General features: G+C 36.8%; 2 protein-coding genes, 1 long non-coding RNA gene and 2 pseudogenes across 4 annotated transcripts; 3 read left to right on the top strand and 2 right to left on the bottom strand.

Moving 5' to 3' along the window:
• Nucleotides 1–357: 357 nt before the first annotated feature.
• LOC132600226 (uncharacterized) lies at nt 358–972 on the bottom strand. Its single transcript, XR_009567160.1, has 2 exons — nt 802–972; nt 358–721 (listed from the first exon to the last, which is right to left on the bottom strand). It is a non-coding gene; the product is annotated as an uncharacterized LOC132600226 (long non-coding RNA).
• Nucleotides 973–2,195: 1,223 nt separating this feature from the next.
• Nucleotides 2,196–3,466, bottom strand: LOC132644676 (uncharacterized). The gene is made up of 5 exons (XM_060361274.1): nt 3,068–3,466; nt 2,964–2,999; nt 2,696–2,919; nt 2,526–2,601; nt 2,196–2,483 (listed from the first exon to the last, which is right to left on the bottom strand). Exons 1-5 carry the CDS (start codon nt 3,464–3,466, stop codon nt 2,196–2,198), a joined length of 1,023 nt encoding a protein of 340 aa, XP_060217257.1.
• Nucleotides 3,467–8,660: 5,194 nt separating this feature from the next.
• Nucleotides 8,661–10,055, top strand: LOC132599019 (scopoletin glucosyltransferase-like; annotated as a pseudogene).
• Nucleotides 10,056–12,396: 2,341 nt separating this feature from the next.
• On the top strand, nt 12,397–14,232 carry LOC132599020 (scopoletin glucosyltransferase-like; annotated as a pseudogene).
• A 152-nt stretch (nt 14,233–14,384) lies between these two features.
• On the top strand, nt 14,385–16,788 carry LOC132599018 (uncharacterized). Of its 2 annotated transcripts, XM_060312217.1 has the most exons (3): nt 14,385–14,554; nt 14,651–16,144; nt 16,401–16,788. In XM_060312217.1, the coding sequence occupies exons 1-3, from the start codon at nt 14,515–14,517 to the stop codon at nt 16,403–16,405; spliced, it is 1,539 nt and encodes a 512-aa protein (XP_060168200.1). In that variant the 5' UTR covers nt 14,385–14,514; the 3' UTR covers nt 16,406–16,788. The 2 variants fall into 2 exon arrangements, with proteins under 2 accessions (XP_060168200.1, XP_060168199.1); XM_060312216.1 differs by having other exon boundaries at nt 14,651–16,788.
• Nucleotides 16,789–17,483: the final 695 nt, after the last annotated feature.

Here is a 17,483-nt window from a genome sequence, read left to right on the forward strand (position 1 = left end):
GTCATTTTGTCATTTCTTAAGGTTTGTTATGGAAATAATTGACATGGGTTTGGTCAAGGTTGATGGACCAAAAAAAGAAGACACAAGGAAGACTAAAGGGGGTAGGTTCCATAGGAATTTCGTTTTTTGTTTTGTTGTTTGTATTATTGTTGTGTTCATAAGTTTTGTATTCCGTAGTGGCAATTCAAACAATGGAAAAATCAAATTGCCATAGATAGCGGTAGTGGTGGTAGTGTCTCGGCTATGTTATGTTTTGTTTGCCTTTTGTTATGGCAAATTTTGTAACATATACATCTATTTTATCATGTATGAATGAAGAAGTTTGATGTTAAGGTGTTTTGAAGTGTTTATCCGAAATTAAAATCAAAATCACATCCACATAACATTAATCATTGTCTTAATCAAAATAGTAGCATACATGGAGATGTTAAACATAGACAATTGAATAATAGAGATCTACTAGTCAATATTTATGATCTCTATCTCTTTTTTAAATACATGAAACCCTATGCCATCTCCACACTCACATTTACACACCCAAATCTCTAGCGTGTCTCCCTCTTTCAAACCTTTTGAATCTATAAATTCCTTCCACCCTTGGCATAAACGAGCATTTTTTTTCAATTTTGAACGTCATCTTGTGAACGGTGTCATCCTGATACTTTAACACGGCATGCGTTGTTCTCGTTGGAAAAATGTCATGATGTTCATGTGGAAGTATCTTCAATAAACAAAAAAGATAGTTTACATCATCGGTTTTCACGTTATTGAAATAATAATAACAAATATAAAAAAACTTACAAAATCATCGGTTTGCACGTAAGAACGGGTTAACTTTTTCTGAAAGAAAGCTAGCATCTTATTTTGGTATGATGTAGATGTTATATGTTGTTGTGTTTGTTGTGCTTGCTGCTGTTATGTTGTCGTGTATGTTGTGTTTGCTGCTGATTGCACGTTGATGTTGTTGTTGTAGTTTAGTGTAGTGAATGTGTGATATGGTGTGTGTGTGTATGTTGTGTTATATAGATGCCTTCCAACCGAATTAATAGGCCATTTAATGGTCCTTGACCATGTCGGATTTAGTGCCATTTAATGGTCCTTGACCATGTCGGATTTAGTGCCTTGAATAACCTTTGATTAAACGTTAAACGAACAAGACAAAATGGAATTGGAACACGTTAAACAGCTATGTATTGTAATGGCATTGGAACACGTTAAACAGCCACACTACTGTAATGTTTTTTTCATTAAACGAACAAGTCAAAATACTAAAATGTCAATCCATAAATGTGTACATTTAAGAACTGGAGGGACAATTTTCATCATAATTAGATTTTCCATGGCTGCTTGGACTGTGAACAGGTGCTTTCTTGGCTTGGGTTTGCTGATTTACCTCTACCTTTTGTCATTTTCTCCTGTATCTCTTGTAGTTTCCTAGTTGTGATTGCTTCATTGCCTCTCCATTTCAGCTTACTATTTGCACTTGGCTTGTAGCCAATGTCACCAGTTACCTCTGCTGATCTGTTGACCTTTGCTTTACTAGTTGACACAATCCTGCTGCTTGACATGCCAGGCTGTTCACACAAATAATAACAAGGAGTTAGTAATGGAAACAACACATAAAATAACACTTAGTAATGGAAACAACACATAAAATAACACTTGTGCTTATTAAGGCACTCATATTAACAGCTTTGAACCCATTTTCTGCCTGGAAAACACCCACTCCCATTACTCTAGGCCTTTTATATGGTGCACTAGTGCCACTTCCTCTTCCTCTTTTAGCAGTGGGCTGTGCACTAGTTGCTACAGGGGCAAAACATAAAACATGAACTTCAGCTGGTGCAGGACTATTTCCTACTGCCTGGGCAGTTTTCCTAGGTCTTCCTCTTGGCCTCTTTTCAACAGGTTTCTCTGGTCTCCCCATGACCTTGCTTGAAGATGGTGATTGTGATGTGTTGGCCCTTCCCCTGCTAGAACTTGCTGGTTCTGTCCATGCTGCTGAGTTTTTTTTTTGGACACCCTCTCTTGTTGTGGCCCCTACTATGGCAGTTGCAGCAAGTCATGGCCATTCCAGTTCTTGGCATCTTCCCAGACTTTGGAATTTCACCTGCCTCCTTCCTTCTGGCCTTTTGAGGCTTACCAGACATGTTTTTTATGTCCGGTGGAGCCACACTAGGGTGGGTAGAGACAGGCTATATTTCCATGTTTGTGACTGGTTGAAGAACATGCTCATATGTTCTCATATAAGTCTCTTTGCTGTAGCAATGGTCAATGTAGCCAAGTGGATCATACCTTTTGAACTGAATTGCAGCTAAAGCATGTGCACATGGAATGCCTTTTAGCTGCCACACCCTACAGCTGCACTGCCTTCTAGAAATATCCACAGTGTATTGATATAGTCCTTCCCTAATTTCAAAACCAGCAACTCCATTAAACTCAATGTTACATTGCATTGAAAGTTTAGCATTTTCCTCTAACACCTTCGTACACATTGGAGATTAGTTACATCTCCAATTGTTTACAAACTCCCTCAATGTTCCAATCCTTGCCATCATTTTCACCCTAATCACCTCAAGCATTGTTATTATAGTTTTGTGCCTACTAGTTAGCCAATAAACAAACAGTCATATTGTTATCTACAGACAGTTTGTAAAAACAAACACACAGCAAGGTAAATATGCATTGCTCATACCTGGCAGCCAAGATCCAAGCATTAAAACACTCAGCCATATTGTTATCTACAGAATCTACTTTTACATTAGTGTTGAAGTAGACCTTACACCAATAATCTATGTTGTAATACATCAGTTTGTCCATCATTTTCGTTGGACCAAGAAACTTCATCAGCTCAATATTTCTCCTTAGTTGAGACTCAACCAAAACTGCGGTCTTCTCTGTAGCCCTCTCCATTCTTTGCTGAAGTTAGCCAAGATGTGCCTAGCACACTTTCTGTGTTCAACAGCAGGTAAAAGATCTTGAATAGCAACAAATAGTCCCTGAAACAGTAACAAATACACATGAGTTTTCATGAAAAAAAGTTGCAACAAAAATCAAGGAAACATACCTTCTGCATATCTGTTATCAATGTTAAATCTGTCCCATCTCCAAGTGCCAAATCTTCCTTCAAAATTCTGATAAACCAAGTCCAAGTGCTCTTGTTTTCATACTCCACCACAGCCCATGCCAAAGACAACATTTGGTTATTACCATCTTTACACACAGCTACCAATAACTGTTCTCTACAAACCCCTTTCAGAAAACAACCATCTAAACCAATACATTTTCTACAGTGCTGAAATGCTTTCTTCAAAGCATCAAAACAGATATAAAAACTCTGAAAAACAGGCCGACTATTAGCATTTGGTTCAGCAAGTTTAACTACACAAGTGGAACCAGGATTGGTCCTTAACAATTCATCCCTGTAGTCAAGGATTTTTCCAAACTCCTGAATGTGATCTCCCATGATTTCTTTCAGTACTTTTGCTCTTGCTCTTCTAAGTGTGGTCTTACCAACATAAAGATTAAACTTTGTCCTAATTAGCTTTTGCAACTAAACAACTTTAATGTTTGGCTGCTCATTTATTCTCTTTCTATAGGTCTCAACAATAAACTTGGCATTACACAAGTAGTTTCTGGTAGTTTGGAGGCAAGTATGGTTTGGAATGTAAGTTTTAATTTGGAAATCATTTGTGGTTTTATCAAGCCTAGCATACAATATCCATGGACAACCATCCTTGCACCTCACCCTAACCCTTGTAGGCTCATTCACCCACTTTTCTACCTTAACCCTTTTCCTAACAGCATATTTTGTTACTGCTCTTCTAAACTCATCAACATCTTTAAAGACCATACCCAACTGCCATACAACTTTCTTGGCAGTGGGGTCATGAATGATTTTGTTCTTATCATTCTTCCTTCTTGTAAACCTTTGTCTTCTTGGCAGATCCAACAGATTCAATGTCCTCTTCATCATCCCAACCCTCATCCTCATCTATCTCAAAGCTATCATCAGCAGAACTATCAATGTAAGGTTCATCACCTCCTAACCTACCCTCAAGACTAACCTTACCTGTTGTAGTTTCATCAAATCCTAGATCCACACCATCTTCACCTGCTGGAACCTCTTCACTATCAGGTTTTGCCCTCTCACTTCTTTTTCCCCTCTGAAACTCAATCCTCCTTTCAGCCCTCAACTCTCTTACCTCATCAGGCTCATCACTTGCATATTCATCCTCACCTTCCCCTTCTATGTCATCTACAGATTGTTCACTATCATCAGTTGAGAAATCAGAACCCTCATCTAAGGAATCAGATCTAACTGGACCTACATCTTCAAGATCTTCATGACCATCAGGTGTAGAAGATGAAGGACCTGCTGTATTTTCAGCAGCACTAGCAGCACAAGTAAAAGAACAATGGGGTGGATTATTTTCAACTGAAGCTGCAGGTCTAGAAGAGGAAGGGCCTGCTGTATTTTCAGCAGTAGTATCAGCACAAGGAAAAGAGGAATGAGGTGTTGTTTCTTCAGGACCAACAGCAGGTGTAGGATAGGTAGGAGGTGTTTTTTCTGGAATTGAAAAATTTGAAGTAAAAGAGGAATGGGGTGGTGTGTTTTCAGTAGTAGCAACAGGTGTATAGGAGGTAGAAGGTGGTGTTTTTCACAAGTTTGAGTAGAAAAGGACAAAGGTGTATTAGGACAATCTAAGGGCTCCTCAACAACCCTTTCATTACTACATCTTTCATCAGCCCCTATGTCATCAGCCCCTTTATTAAAAGGGGAACAAGATTCCTCCCTATCCCCATGACTCACATATTCTAATAAAGGTGGGTCAACAACTGCTTCATCAACCATGTGCTTGACAAAAACCTCCACAGTATCCCCATCATTCAAACCCACAGTCATATTTAAAATAACCTCATCATTATCAATATCTACCAAAATGCCACTGTGAGGTGGCTTAATACTGAATGTGCAAGTAGTTGTGTATCCTAATTCTTTAATAAAGTCTCTCAACTAAAAAAAAAAAAAACATATCAACATCGACATCGAATATATCGGTAAATTCCCCACCTTCATATATTGGCTTCCCATTATTTAAGTGTAACTCACCTCCATAGTACTATCTTAAGGTTACATACACAAAATCAGCCATGTACTACCTAAATACAAAATAAATAAAAAACAAAGAATAACAACTAATTCAACTTAATGTCAAACGGAATAAAAAAAAATGATAAGCACATGCACAGTAACTGAAAACCCTAAACTACATCGTTTTTTGGGGAAAAAAAACCAAACACTATGCACAATATGATGATAAATATGTTGATTACAGTTGGGGAACTCTGAAAATTTGTTCTTTATAGTCCAGCTTTCAAACAATATGCACAAAATCGTAGTATCATTTTTTCAAAACAAAAAGATGTAACGAAACTAACCGTTACTAGATGAACAATGAGCAGCAACGAAAATATAGTCGTGATAATATGTTGACAACGATTGGGGGTGAAAATGGTGTTTACCGTCGAATTTGGGGCAAAAGTCGTGTAGGGTTTTGTTGAATATGACGAGTGAGGAAGAATGGGGCAACATTAAAGAAGTGGGTACGGGTCGGGTTCCGGGTCAAAAAATGGGGCGAAATTAAACACGTGGCACGTGGGCCAGGCGCGTGTGGACAACCGCCATTTAATATTTGGGGGTTGGCAGATTGGTCTGCCACATCAGCAAAAAAGGGCCATTTTGCTACTGAAAAAATTTGTCCAGGGGGATAATAGGACCCCCGCATAGGTTAGGTGTGTAGTTGGGATTTTGATCAAACGTTGGGGGGTATTTTGAGTATTTTCTCAAATCTACCGGATCAAGAGAAATACGGATGCTGTATTTTAGAGCCAGGTGGAAAGCCAAACTAATACGTGGTTGTTCACTTTTAACGCAAGAGACACGTAGCATAAATGGATAAGACGTTGTGTACTCAGGTGGAATGCCCTTGGTTATTTATTGACATGAGTAAATGACTAAAAGGTCCTTGATTGCAATTTTATTCACTTAGAAGCAGCCATGTCGAAACTAGGCTTTTATTATATATAAAATACAATTTACTACCTAAGAAATAAAACATTATTTGGGCATACATGAAGACCATATAATTTTTATTTTTGAAGATGATTTATTATTTATTCATAAGTCTAAAAAATTATCAAACTAAAAATTTATTATCTCATATTACATGGAAGAAGTGATGTTTATATTAATAAAAATATAGGCCAATTACAAATCCGGACACATGTTTTATTTTTTACCCAAAAAAAGATTTACCCGTCGATTAATACTTATAATTTCTTGTGGTTTGTGTTGTTTTTGAAATATAATTTACTTATTTTCATAGGCTGATTTGTCTTATGAATCCAAATCAAATTAAAGCTAAAAACCAAACACATCGATCGATACTTATAAGTTCTTGTGGTTTGTTTAGATTTTGAAATATAATTTAATTATTTTCATAGGCTGATTTGTCTTATGAATCCAAATTAAATTAAAGCTAAAAATCAAACATATTGTTAGAAAGTTGAACAAAATATTGTTCCGATCGCCAATCTAGTAGGAGTTTGATAAATTCATGGGTATTAACAAAAAGATCAATACATTAAATATTAACTTTCAACTCGAAATACTGAAGTGCAGCCTGACGTTCTTTGTGATCAAATACATCTTAAGGGGGTTCAAATCATCCAACGTTTGAGAAATACACTACTAATGACCCTTGAATTATGGAGAAAATTTAGGAGAAAAGAGTCAAGGGATAAACAGAATTGTACCCGCACTATTTATTAATAAAATATATATGATTCTTCATATTTTATTAAAAAAAATGCCACAAGAGGGTATTTTTGGAATGTTATTGAAAGATATCATATAAATAAGCATGATTACAAAAAGTTTAAAATAAGGGAGGTAAGTGTAATATTCAAAATCATAAGGAAAGTGAGTATTATAAGGCTAAATCCGAGGTCTCTGAAATTATCTCTTAAAAAAAAATAAGGTCTCCTACTGAAAATTGATTTTAGACCCCTAACTAATTTTATTGAGCCTCCATTGAACATATATGGATAGTGACAACATTACTTTCGAACACTTAGGCATAAATTTAAGGGAAAAGGGTCAAAAATACCCCTCTACTTTGAAAAAAGGGCTAAAAATATCCTCCGAACTTATTTTGGGTCAAGTAGAGGGGTATTAAAGACCAGCACAAAATAAGGGCAAAAGTGCAAATGACCCCTTAATTTATTTAGTCTAAGCAAATAAAATGAGTTTTAGGAGTGGAGTGGAGGAGTTAATGAGTTTTCATAGGCTGATTTGTCTTCATCAGAATAAAAACAAAAACTATACAAGCAAGAAAGAATCTATGACAACTGTAAAAACAAAAATTATACAAGCAAGAAAGAATCTATGACAACTGTGAAAATGGAGAAAAATATACAAATAAAATGTGATATGGTGCTCTAATCTTTGCAACAAAGGATAAGGCAAGGAACTATAATCAAAAACACCATACTCAGTATATCCTTGATTAGATCTAGGGTAAGCCTCATCTTTGTACAATAAGATTTTACTAAATGGAGTAATACAAAGATCAAACAGTTGATTCAGTAGATGTTGATCATATTTGCAAAAATTGACAAGCAAAGACATTTATCTTGTAAGAATCTCAAGGTAAAAAGCCGTATCAGATCTAGATCTGATTTACGGAAATCATTAATCAAAAAATAGATCCTAGGAAAAAACAAACAAAAATAAAACGTTAGTAGTAGGAAAACATTAAATTGATTTAGCATCATTGATGCTCATTTTCACAAACACTTGGTGTGCGTGGTATACCAATTGTGCGAGAAATGTAAGAAGGCACAAATTATTTTATATACTACTGCCTTAAAGGTTCTCTAGAACATAAGAGGATTGCTAAACTAGAAGTTGGAACAAATTGTGTATGTGGACGTCATGATCCATTTTTGAGTACTAAATTGGAATTCTCTATATGTCAATATAATGTTATAGACATTCATTACGTGATAGTTCAACATTATTGACTGCATGTTCGATATGAGCGACTCATTTTACTTAAAGACAATTGGTTACAGGTAATTTAATTGATTGTAATAATTTAGTTTACTTTTTCTTATATTATCAACTCACTATTTTTTTTTATGACAAGGGAATCGCAGCCGCTACCCTTCGAGCGTGCACAGGGCAAATTCCGCTCTGTGCAATAACCCGCACTTTACCAACTCACTATTATTTCAAAAAAACTAACTATAACTTTTATGTACATAGATAATAAAAATATTTACACTATTGAAGCATAAAAGTGAAGCCTAATCAGATGTTTAAGATGTATCGTTAAGGTTTCCTGTCCCAAAAACAACAAACATAAACATGTCATTTCCATGTTCCAACAGACTAACCAACTGAACTACTGAAAGCAATTCTCTTAACCATTCCTTTGTTTTTAATAAGCTAGGGGATGCATTTTGTAACTCTAGTTCTGATTTTGCTGTACAATTTCAAGCAGGTGTGTATTAAAAAGTGAAGTGGACTATTACTTAGTTCGTTTTTGCCTTTTGTTTTTTGCTGCCACTTATTTCTTCCAGATTTTTCACTTATGAGTCAGCTCCATTTTTTCTTCTTTCCCATGATGGCTCATGGCCACATGATTCCTACACTTGACATGGCCAAGCTCGTTGCTTCAAGTGGTGTTAAGGCAACCATAATCACCACTCCTCTCAATAAATCAGTTTTCTCCGAATCTATTCAAAGAAACAAGCATTTGGGAATCGAAATTGACATCCGTTTGATCAAATTCCGAGCTGTTGAAAACGTCATGCCTGAAGAATGTGAGCGCCTCGATCTCATCCCTTCCGATGACTTTCTCTTGAATTTCTTCAAGGCTACAGCTATGATGCAAGAACCACTAGAGCAGCTTATTGAAGAATGCCGCCCCAATTGTCTTGTTTCTGATTTGTTGCAGCCCCAATTGTCTTGTTTCTGATTTATTCTTTCCTTGGACAGTTACACTGCAGCCAAATTTAACATTCCAAGATAGGCTATTCATGGCACAAGCTTCCTTGCCCTTTGGGTCAGCGAGAGCATCAGGCTTCATAAGCCTTTCAAGAATGTGTCGTCTGATTCTGAAACTTTGTTGTACCAAATTTGCCACACCAAATCAAGCTGACTAGATCACAATTGTCACCGTTTGATCCTATAGAGGAAGAGAAAAATATACCCCTGATGGTAAAAGCAGTCAGGGAATCAGGCTTGAAGGGCTAGGAATTATCTTCAACAGCTTCTATGAGCTTGAACCAGATTATGCTGAATACTACACTAAGGTTCTAGGAAGAAAAGCCTGGACCATTCGCCCGCTTTCGTTGTGCAACAGGGACATTGAAGATAAAGCTGAAAGAGGGAAGAAATCCTCTATTGACAAACACAAGTGCATGAAATGGCTTGATTCAAAAAAATCCAGTTCCGTCGTTTACATTTGTTTCGGGAGCATAGCAAATTTCACTACATTACAAATGCAAGAACTAGCTAAGGGAATTGAAGCTTCTGGACAAGAATTCATTCGGGTTGTTAGAACAGACAACGAAGAGTGGCTGCTTGAAGGGTTTGAGGAAAGAATGAAAGAAAAAGGTTTAATCATAAAAGGATGGGCACCCCAAGTATTAATTCTTGATCACGAAGCTGTGGGAGCATTTGTTACGCATTGTGGATGGAATTCAACACTAGAAGGAATATCAGCAGGGGTGCCAATGGTGACATGGCCTGCATTCGCGGAGCAAGTTTCAATGAAAAGTTGGTAACTGAGGTTTTGAGAACTGGGGTTGGCGTTGGTTCTGTCAAATGGCAGAAAACATGTAGCCAGGGAGTGAAAAAAGAAGCAATAGCCAAGGCAATAAAGAGAGTAATGGTAAGTGAAGAAGCAGAGCTAAAGCGTATAAGGAAATGGCAAGACAAGCAATTGAAGAAGGAGGATCCTCTTACGCTGGATTGACTACTTTGCTTCAAGATACAAGCAATTGAAGAAGGAGGGTGTCAATGGATGTTTATTTTACTGATTGCAATGTGTCAATTTAAGCTTACTATCCCAAACTATAGAACTTTTGTAACACTGTTTGAATATTAAAGGTAGTAGTTCCTCTCCATGCCAAAGTTGCAAACAGAATCCAGGGATGCCTTCTATGACTAAGATTCTGTGCTATACATGAATTCCAACAACTATGACGTTGCTAATGGAATACATGCATAAACAGCGAAAGCAAATAATCAGGATTGAACTTGCATGTAATATAAACAATACATAATCAAACATAAAATTGATACTGATCTCTTGAAGCGTGAATGCGGTCACGTATCTAGCCTTCAAGCACGAGCAAAAGTTGTCCACGCGTTCATCTTTCAGTTCCACAGTCTTCTGTCGTGTAACCCGAATAATACCATAATTTACGAAATTCGTGTGGGTGAATTTCTATGGAAAAGGTATAGAAACTTGTAATGGCCGTCACCTCCTTATGGAATAAAAGCCATGTTATAATGTGTTAGGTATTTCTTTTCCACCAACAAATAGGATTCCATTTAATTCTTATTATTCGGGCGCAGCAGGGACCACAAAATTTAATTAGGAGGCTTCCTATTATGAAATTAATTCGAAGTATTTGAATTAATGCTACCATAATAAAGTACGAATTATTCCACTAAAAATTGTTAATTGCACTACTCAGTTCAATTTTAAAATCTTTCATGAAAACTCATTCAACTCCCCCCATGTTAAGATTACATATACCAATCAATTAAATTATATTACTGACAATCATTGACTAATTAAAGCCTTTATACTACCGCTTAACTTATTTCATGTGACGGATGCAAAATCCACCTTCAGGGTTTTCACATGAAAACTTATAAGCATCCATAAAGGGGTATCATCAATCTCAAAGTCAAGACATGTATTCTATCAACTAATTATTATTTCTCAAATGTATTTTTCCATTATCCAATTTGCCAGGAATAAATAGACCCACAATTGAGTTGTACTTTTTAATAGATCAAAATAATGAACAAATCACATTGATCATAATAATCATATCAAGATTAAGAATATAAGTACATTTAATGAGCTAGAGATGTTGTTTTATGTATTCAGTACAAAAACACTTATCCCTACTTGATCTGTTCAATACATACAAAATGTACTAGCACAAGAAGTCGGAAATATACCGTTCCCATAATAAAGATAGTTATATTTAATCATGTGCTACAATCATACCGATAGCTTTGTCTAATTTCCATCTTAGATTGTGAATATAAACTTTTTACTTATAAGAACTGATGATTTAATCTTACATGTATAAGCAAAACTCTATACTCTAAATCATCTACTATACAAGTAAAGGACACACATATTAGTACATGATCTATTTAACTCTTTATTAAAATTGAATAGATAATTGTTCTATAACAAAATACTATATTCAAACACATGATTAATATTATATATCCCAACAATTGCATGAGTGTGTTAGGAGAAAGTCAGGATTCGAGGTTCGAACACAAAAGCCCACGAGCCGGGACGTTGCTACATCGGAAAGTGAACATGATAAGCAAGGACTCTTCTTTACAAAAGCAGGGCATGCATCTGATTGACGAATGAAAACATACAAAAATATATTAATAAAAATGCATAAAGACAGACCAATTATGAGGTAAAACTTACCTGTATCTGTTATTTACACTAAACTATATTAATTTATTATGATTAAGTCATAAATTAAGGTATAAGTAAGCATTACCTAACAATAATTTAGTGAGACGAGTTTATGTGAAAGCATTGGTCATGCATTCATTAGCTTGGTATAAACAACTCGTGCATGAAAGAAAAATTACTCACACCAAACAATAACAATTAATTTGCACGACAAAGAAAGCCGTTGATGAATGATGACTAATGTGTAAAGGAATTTTATCTTGCATGCTTAGGATCAGAAGACACAACTGAATTGAAAGTTCTAATCTTTTTTTCTATAGAAACTCTTTCGTCTTTTAATAGAACACGTCTTAATAGACTAAAAAAGACTAGTCGGTCCTTGACTTAAATAACACAATTAGCACCTTCATCCTGACTTGTCTTTTTCTCAATGCACCGGAAGTTGCATCTCATAAAACGCTAGTCTCCACCGCCTAGCCCATTTAAGTGATTGCATGTGCCTATTCAACATCTTCCCCTAGAAAAGTCAGCCTCAAATTGCTTTGAAATGAAAGGTCAAAAATAGTGTCCAAATTAAACTTCTCCACAAATCCCCTATGCATGTGATTTTCGTGTATATATACAACGAAAATCTGTGGGAGCATTAAAAATTCTTGCAGTCCTTTAAAATAAGAATTGAAAGGAACTAACGAGCTTTACTTCGCTATCCGGTTTCTGCTGCAACTCCTTGTTTCTTCCTAGTTTTAGCATATGGGTCAGCTCCATTTTTTCTTCTTTCCACTGATGGCTCATGGCCACATGATTCCTACACTGGACATGGCCAAGCTTGTCGCTTCTGGTGGTGTTAAGGTCACCATAATCACCACTCCTCTCAATGAATCCGTTTTCTCTAAAGCTATTCAAAGAAACAAGCAAGTCGGAAATGTGAAGGGGAGCCGTGAAAACAGCCTCTTGCAGAAATGTAAGGTAAGGCTGCGTACAATAGACCCTTGTGATCCGGCCCTTCCCCGGACCCAGCGCATAGCGGGAGCTTAGTGCACCGGGCTGCCTTTTTTTTTTTTTAAGCAAGTCGGAAATGAAATTGACATCCGTTTGATCAAATTCCAAGCTGTTGAAAATGGCTTGCCTGAAGGATGTGAGCGCCTTGAACTCGTACCTTCAGATGACTTGCTAAATAACTTCTTTATGGCTACAACTTTGATGCAAGAACCACTAGAGCAGCTTATTCAAGAATGCCGCCCCAATTGTCTTGTTTCTGATTTGTTCCTTCCTTGGACAACTGATACTGCTGCCAAATTTAACATTCCAAGATTGGTTTTTCATGGCACAAGCTACTTTGCACTTTGTGTCACTGATAGCATCCGGCGTTATAAGCCTTTCAAGAATGTTTCCTCTGATTCTGATGCTTTTGTTGTACCGAATTTGCCACACCAAATCAAGCTGACCAGAACACAAATGTCCCCGTTTGATCGAATTGAGGAAGAGAAAAAAATGTCCCCGATGATAAAAGAAGTCAGGGAGTCAGGTTTAAAGGGCTATTGAGTTATCTTCAATAGCTTCTATGAGCTTGAACCAGATTATGCTGAACATTACACCGTGTTCTAAGTAGAAAAACCTGGGCTATTGGCCCACTCTCGCTGTGCAACAGGGACGCTGAAGATAAAGCTGAAATAGGGAAGAAATCCTCTATTGATAAACACGAGTGCATGAAATGGCTTGATTTGAAGAAACCGAGTTCCATTGTTTACATTTGTTTCGGAAGTGTAGCAATTTTCACTGCTTCACAAATGCAAGAACTCGCCATGGGAATTGAAGCTTCTGGACAAGGATTCATTTGGGTTGTTAGAACAGACAACGAAGAGTGGCTGCCTGACGGATTCGAGGAAAGGACAAAAGAAAAAGGACTAGTCATAAGAGGATGGGCACCCCAAGTGCTAATTCTTGATCACGAAGCTGTGGGAGCTTTTGTTACTCATTGTGGTTGGAATTCGACCCTTGAAGGAATATCAGCAGGGTTTCCAATGGTGACATGGCCGGTGTTTGGAGAGCAATTCTTCAACGAAAAGTTGGTGACTGAGGTTTTGAGAACTGGGGTTGGCGTTGGTTCGGTGCAATGGAAGAGAATAGCTAGCGAGGGAGTGAAAAAAGAAGCAATAGCTAAAGCAATAAAGAAAGTCATGGTGGGTGAAGAAGCAAAGGGATTCAGAAGCAGAGCTAAAGCGTACAAGGAAACAGCAAGGCAGGCTGTTGAAGAAGGGGAGTCATCTTACTCCGGTTTGACTACTTTGCTGCAAGATATAAGTACATATAGTTCTACAAGTCATTAAGTAACGATTTATTCCTATCACTCCACTAGTAGAAGTCTAAAAAGAGATGAGAGCTAAAAAAGAACGCATATATAGGATGTATATCATCTTTGTATTTGTTGGTAAACTCTCTATATGTTTATTTCGTCGTTATTTCTTAGAGAAAAGGTCATAACTAGTCCCTCATCTATTAGAGTAGGTCTAAAATGGTCCCTTAACTATACACTTACCGATTTTAGTCCTTGAACTATCCAAAAACTTATCAAATTTAGTCTCCTTGTACTTTTATACAAACAGCATACGGAATCTATACGCCTACGTTAGATAAAATGTTAAGACACTCCCAAACTTGTTTCTCCCTTCCCGCTTCTTTTTCCTCATGTTCCTTTTTTTCACAAAAACCCTAGGTTTATTTTATCAAGTTACACCATAGTTGAAAGCTCAGGACAATGATTTTACGAACAGAAGGTGGTACAGCTCCTCTCTATGGTGAGTTTTTTTAGGGTTAAAGTCTTTATTTGTGTGAGACTGTTGTAAAAAAAAAACTCATTAATTGTTCCTCGTTTTTCTTTTTTTTTTCTACAGATTCTATACATGATGCCTCAAAAATCAGCATCAAAGTAACCCACGGTGGTGTTATGAAGCATCAGCCTAGAAGACATTATTCTGGGGGTCATGTCCAATTCATTGACCATGTTCATGTTTCAGAAATAAAGCTATCACAATTCAAGATTATGGCTGAGATATGTGGATATGGTAATGATTTAGTCGCATTTTGGCACAAGTATGGTAGGCTCGGTGAAAAGATGAGGCTTGTTTCAACTGATCTAGAGGTTAATTTAGTATCCAAGAACATCCCTGAAGATAGAGTAATTGAGGTTTGCTTTGAACATTTAGACTCTTATATTGGAATGGATGTCGGGAAATACTTCAATGCAGGACAAAATAGCAATGGTTCAAGTGAACATCAACAATCTGCTATAGGTACTACTAAAGAGGGAAGGGCTGATTGTTCTTCAAGTAGTGACGATTTTGAAGACTCGAATAATGATTTTTCAGATGAACATGATATCTTAGGAAGGAGTGAAAATGGGGAGCATAGATATGAAGTTAGTGACGAAGTGCGAAAAAAGATGGCTCGTGAAGATGGAGATTCTGATTGTGTTAACTCTGAAGGGTTCAAGAGCCTAGAAAGCGATTCTAATTCCGACAGTATGAACTTTCCAAAGTTCAATCCAAAGACGGATGGGTTGTATCCAGTCTTGGCACTTGAATTGATATTCAAAAGCAAAAAGGAGTTCAAGGAAGCTGTGACAACTCATGAAGTCAATCGAGGGAGGTATATACAATGGCGCAAGAATGATAAAGAAAGGATGCGAGCAGTTTGTGTGAAACATCCAGATTGTGACCGGGAGATTATGGCTTCTAAAATGTACAGAGATAGTACTTTTCAAGTAAAGACATATAATCCCAACCACAAGTGCAAAAATTGGAATCATAAAAATAAAACCATTACATCTTTGTTTATAGCTAAAAGATATCTTGATGAAATAAAAGCAAACAGGAATTGGAAGATCTCTGAATTTAGAGATCATGTTAGTGTTCAGTTACGAGCACATGTGACATTATCAAAATGTAGAAGGGCAAAGAAAGAGGCAATTGCAATGATCGGTGGAGATATCTCTGATCAATTTAAGTTGTTGTGGAACTATTGCAATGAAATAGTAAGGACAAATCCAAATACTTCCGTTTATATGAAGTTGGTTGAAAATGAGGATCCCGGCAAGCCTAAAAGATTTCAGAGATTCTACATTTGTTTTAGTGCTTGCAAGGAAGGGTTCAAGAGTGGTTGCAGAAGGATAGTCGGAGTAGATGGTTGTTGGCTGAAGGGCCCAATGCATGGGACTCAATTGTTAACTGCCATTGGGCTTGATCCGAATAATAATATCTATCCGATAGCGTATGCAATTGTGGAGAAAGAAAATCGCGACTCATGGGGCTGGTTTCTGGATCATCTTAAGCTTGACTTGGAGATAGATGATGGAGCTAATTGGACCTTCATGTCAGACAAGCAAAAAGGTTTGATAGAAGCATTTAATGATGTATTGCCATTTGTCGCTCATCGATTTTGTGTGAGACACTTGCATAGTAATTTTAAGAAAGCAGGATTTAGTGGTAACACATTGAGAGATGCACTTTGGAAAGCTGCTAGTGCAACAACAGTGAAGTGGTTTGATGAACGCATGGTTGAAATATTTAATTTATAGCAAATTTCACTTAATTCATTATGTTAAAATTGTGTAAGGATTTTCACTTAATTCATTATATTTCACAGGTTAGAAGAGGTCCAGTTTGTGCAGTTTTTTGTGGCGATTGCACAATATAGTTGCTGTTTTTTGCAGTTTGGTTGCTGAAATATTTTGGGCAGTTTGTGCAGTTTTTTGTGGCGGTTGCGCAATATAGTTGCTGTTTTTTGCAGTTTGGTTGCTGGTTTCAGCGGTTTGATGCCCATTTTGGTGTTTTAGTGCTGCAACTTGGGGAAGTTTGGTGCGGCTGCTGTTTTTTGCAGTTTTAAGCTACGTTCTGCACAAAAACTGCTGGAAACAGGGCATTCTAGTTCAATTTAGTTGCTGGTTTTTGAATATTTCTCCATTTTTATGCAGTTTCATTAATGTAATGACTATTCATTAACGTGGAAATAGAACTACATTTTTTGCTCATAATGTTTGCTCAATTGTCCCTACTTATGGGATTGCACTGGGTTTGTTGTTGTGTTCTTTACTTTCCGCTACAACTCAAATAAAATAATGACCAATGACATAAAAATTCAGGAAAAATGGACAAAATAGCCAACCGTAGTTGCAATAGCATTATATAATTAAGTACAACGTTAAAAGACTACACAATTTGTTCAAACTTATACCACCAGACATAGCGACCTTTTTTTTTTCATTAATAAAGATCAACCTTGTCCGTCCTTGGGCAGCCCTTTGATCCAAATAAGAGATGAAAATCGGGCTAACAGTCGTGCACGACCCAAAAACAGAGTGTCCTCACTGAATATTCCCTAGAGTCACGCCAGAAAGTAGAACAACAATCCCAATCAGAAGCAACAACGAATTTCAATGCCTCAGTGATCAATTTTTCTGATGCGACGGAATTTTTTTAAGGTATGGATCGTCCTTGTACGTCAAGTACTGAGGAAGTTCGAGAGCTCTTTCTACAATCTTCATGTCCGCATGAATTTTTGCTATCAAACTTCTAGTGATGGAAATTTGGCCTGTAATATTGTAAATAGATGCTAATATCGGCAATTGTATAAGAAAGAAAAAGGTAAACTAAGAGTAACTAGGACATAATACCTCTAACCATATGCAGCCCACAACAAGTAGATGTAATTCCTCACCATAAAAGTCCT

The sequence above is a fragment of the Lycium barbarum genome, chromosome 6 (assembly GCF_019175385.1).
Source record: "Lycium barbarum isolate Lr01 chromosome 6, ASM1917538v2, whole genome shotgun sequence".
Lineage (NCBI taxonomy): Eukaryota > Viridiplantae > Streptophyta > Magnoliopsida > Solanales > Solanaceae > Lycium > Lycium barbarum.

Coding starts and splice junctions, on each gene's coding strand:
- LOC132644676 (XM_060361274.1), bottom strand. CDS start 3,466: ATGGGAGATCACATTCAGGAGTTTGGAAAAATCCTTGACTACAGGGAT. Junction 3,000..3,067: donor TGATAACAGATATGCAGAAG/GTATGTTTCCTT, acceptor TTACTGTTTCAG/GGACTATTTGTTGCTATTCA. Junction 2,484..2,525: donor TTGGAACATTGAGGGAGTTT/GTAAACAATTGG, acceptor ATGTGTACGAAG/GTGTTAGAGGAAAATGCTAA.
- LOC132599018 (XM_060312216.1), top strand. CDS start 14,515: ATGATTTTACGAACAGAAGGTGGTACAGCTCCTCTCTATG. Junction 14,555..14,650: donor TGGTACAGCTCCTCTCTATG/GTGAGTTTTTTT, acceptor TTTTTTCTACAG/ATTCTATACATGATGCCTCA.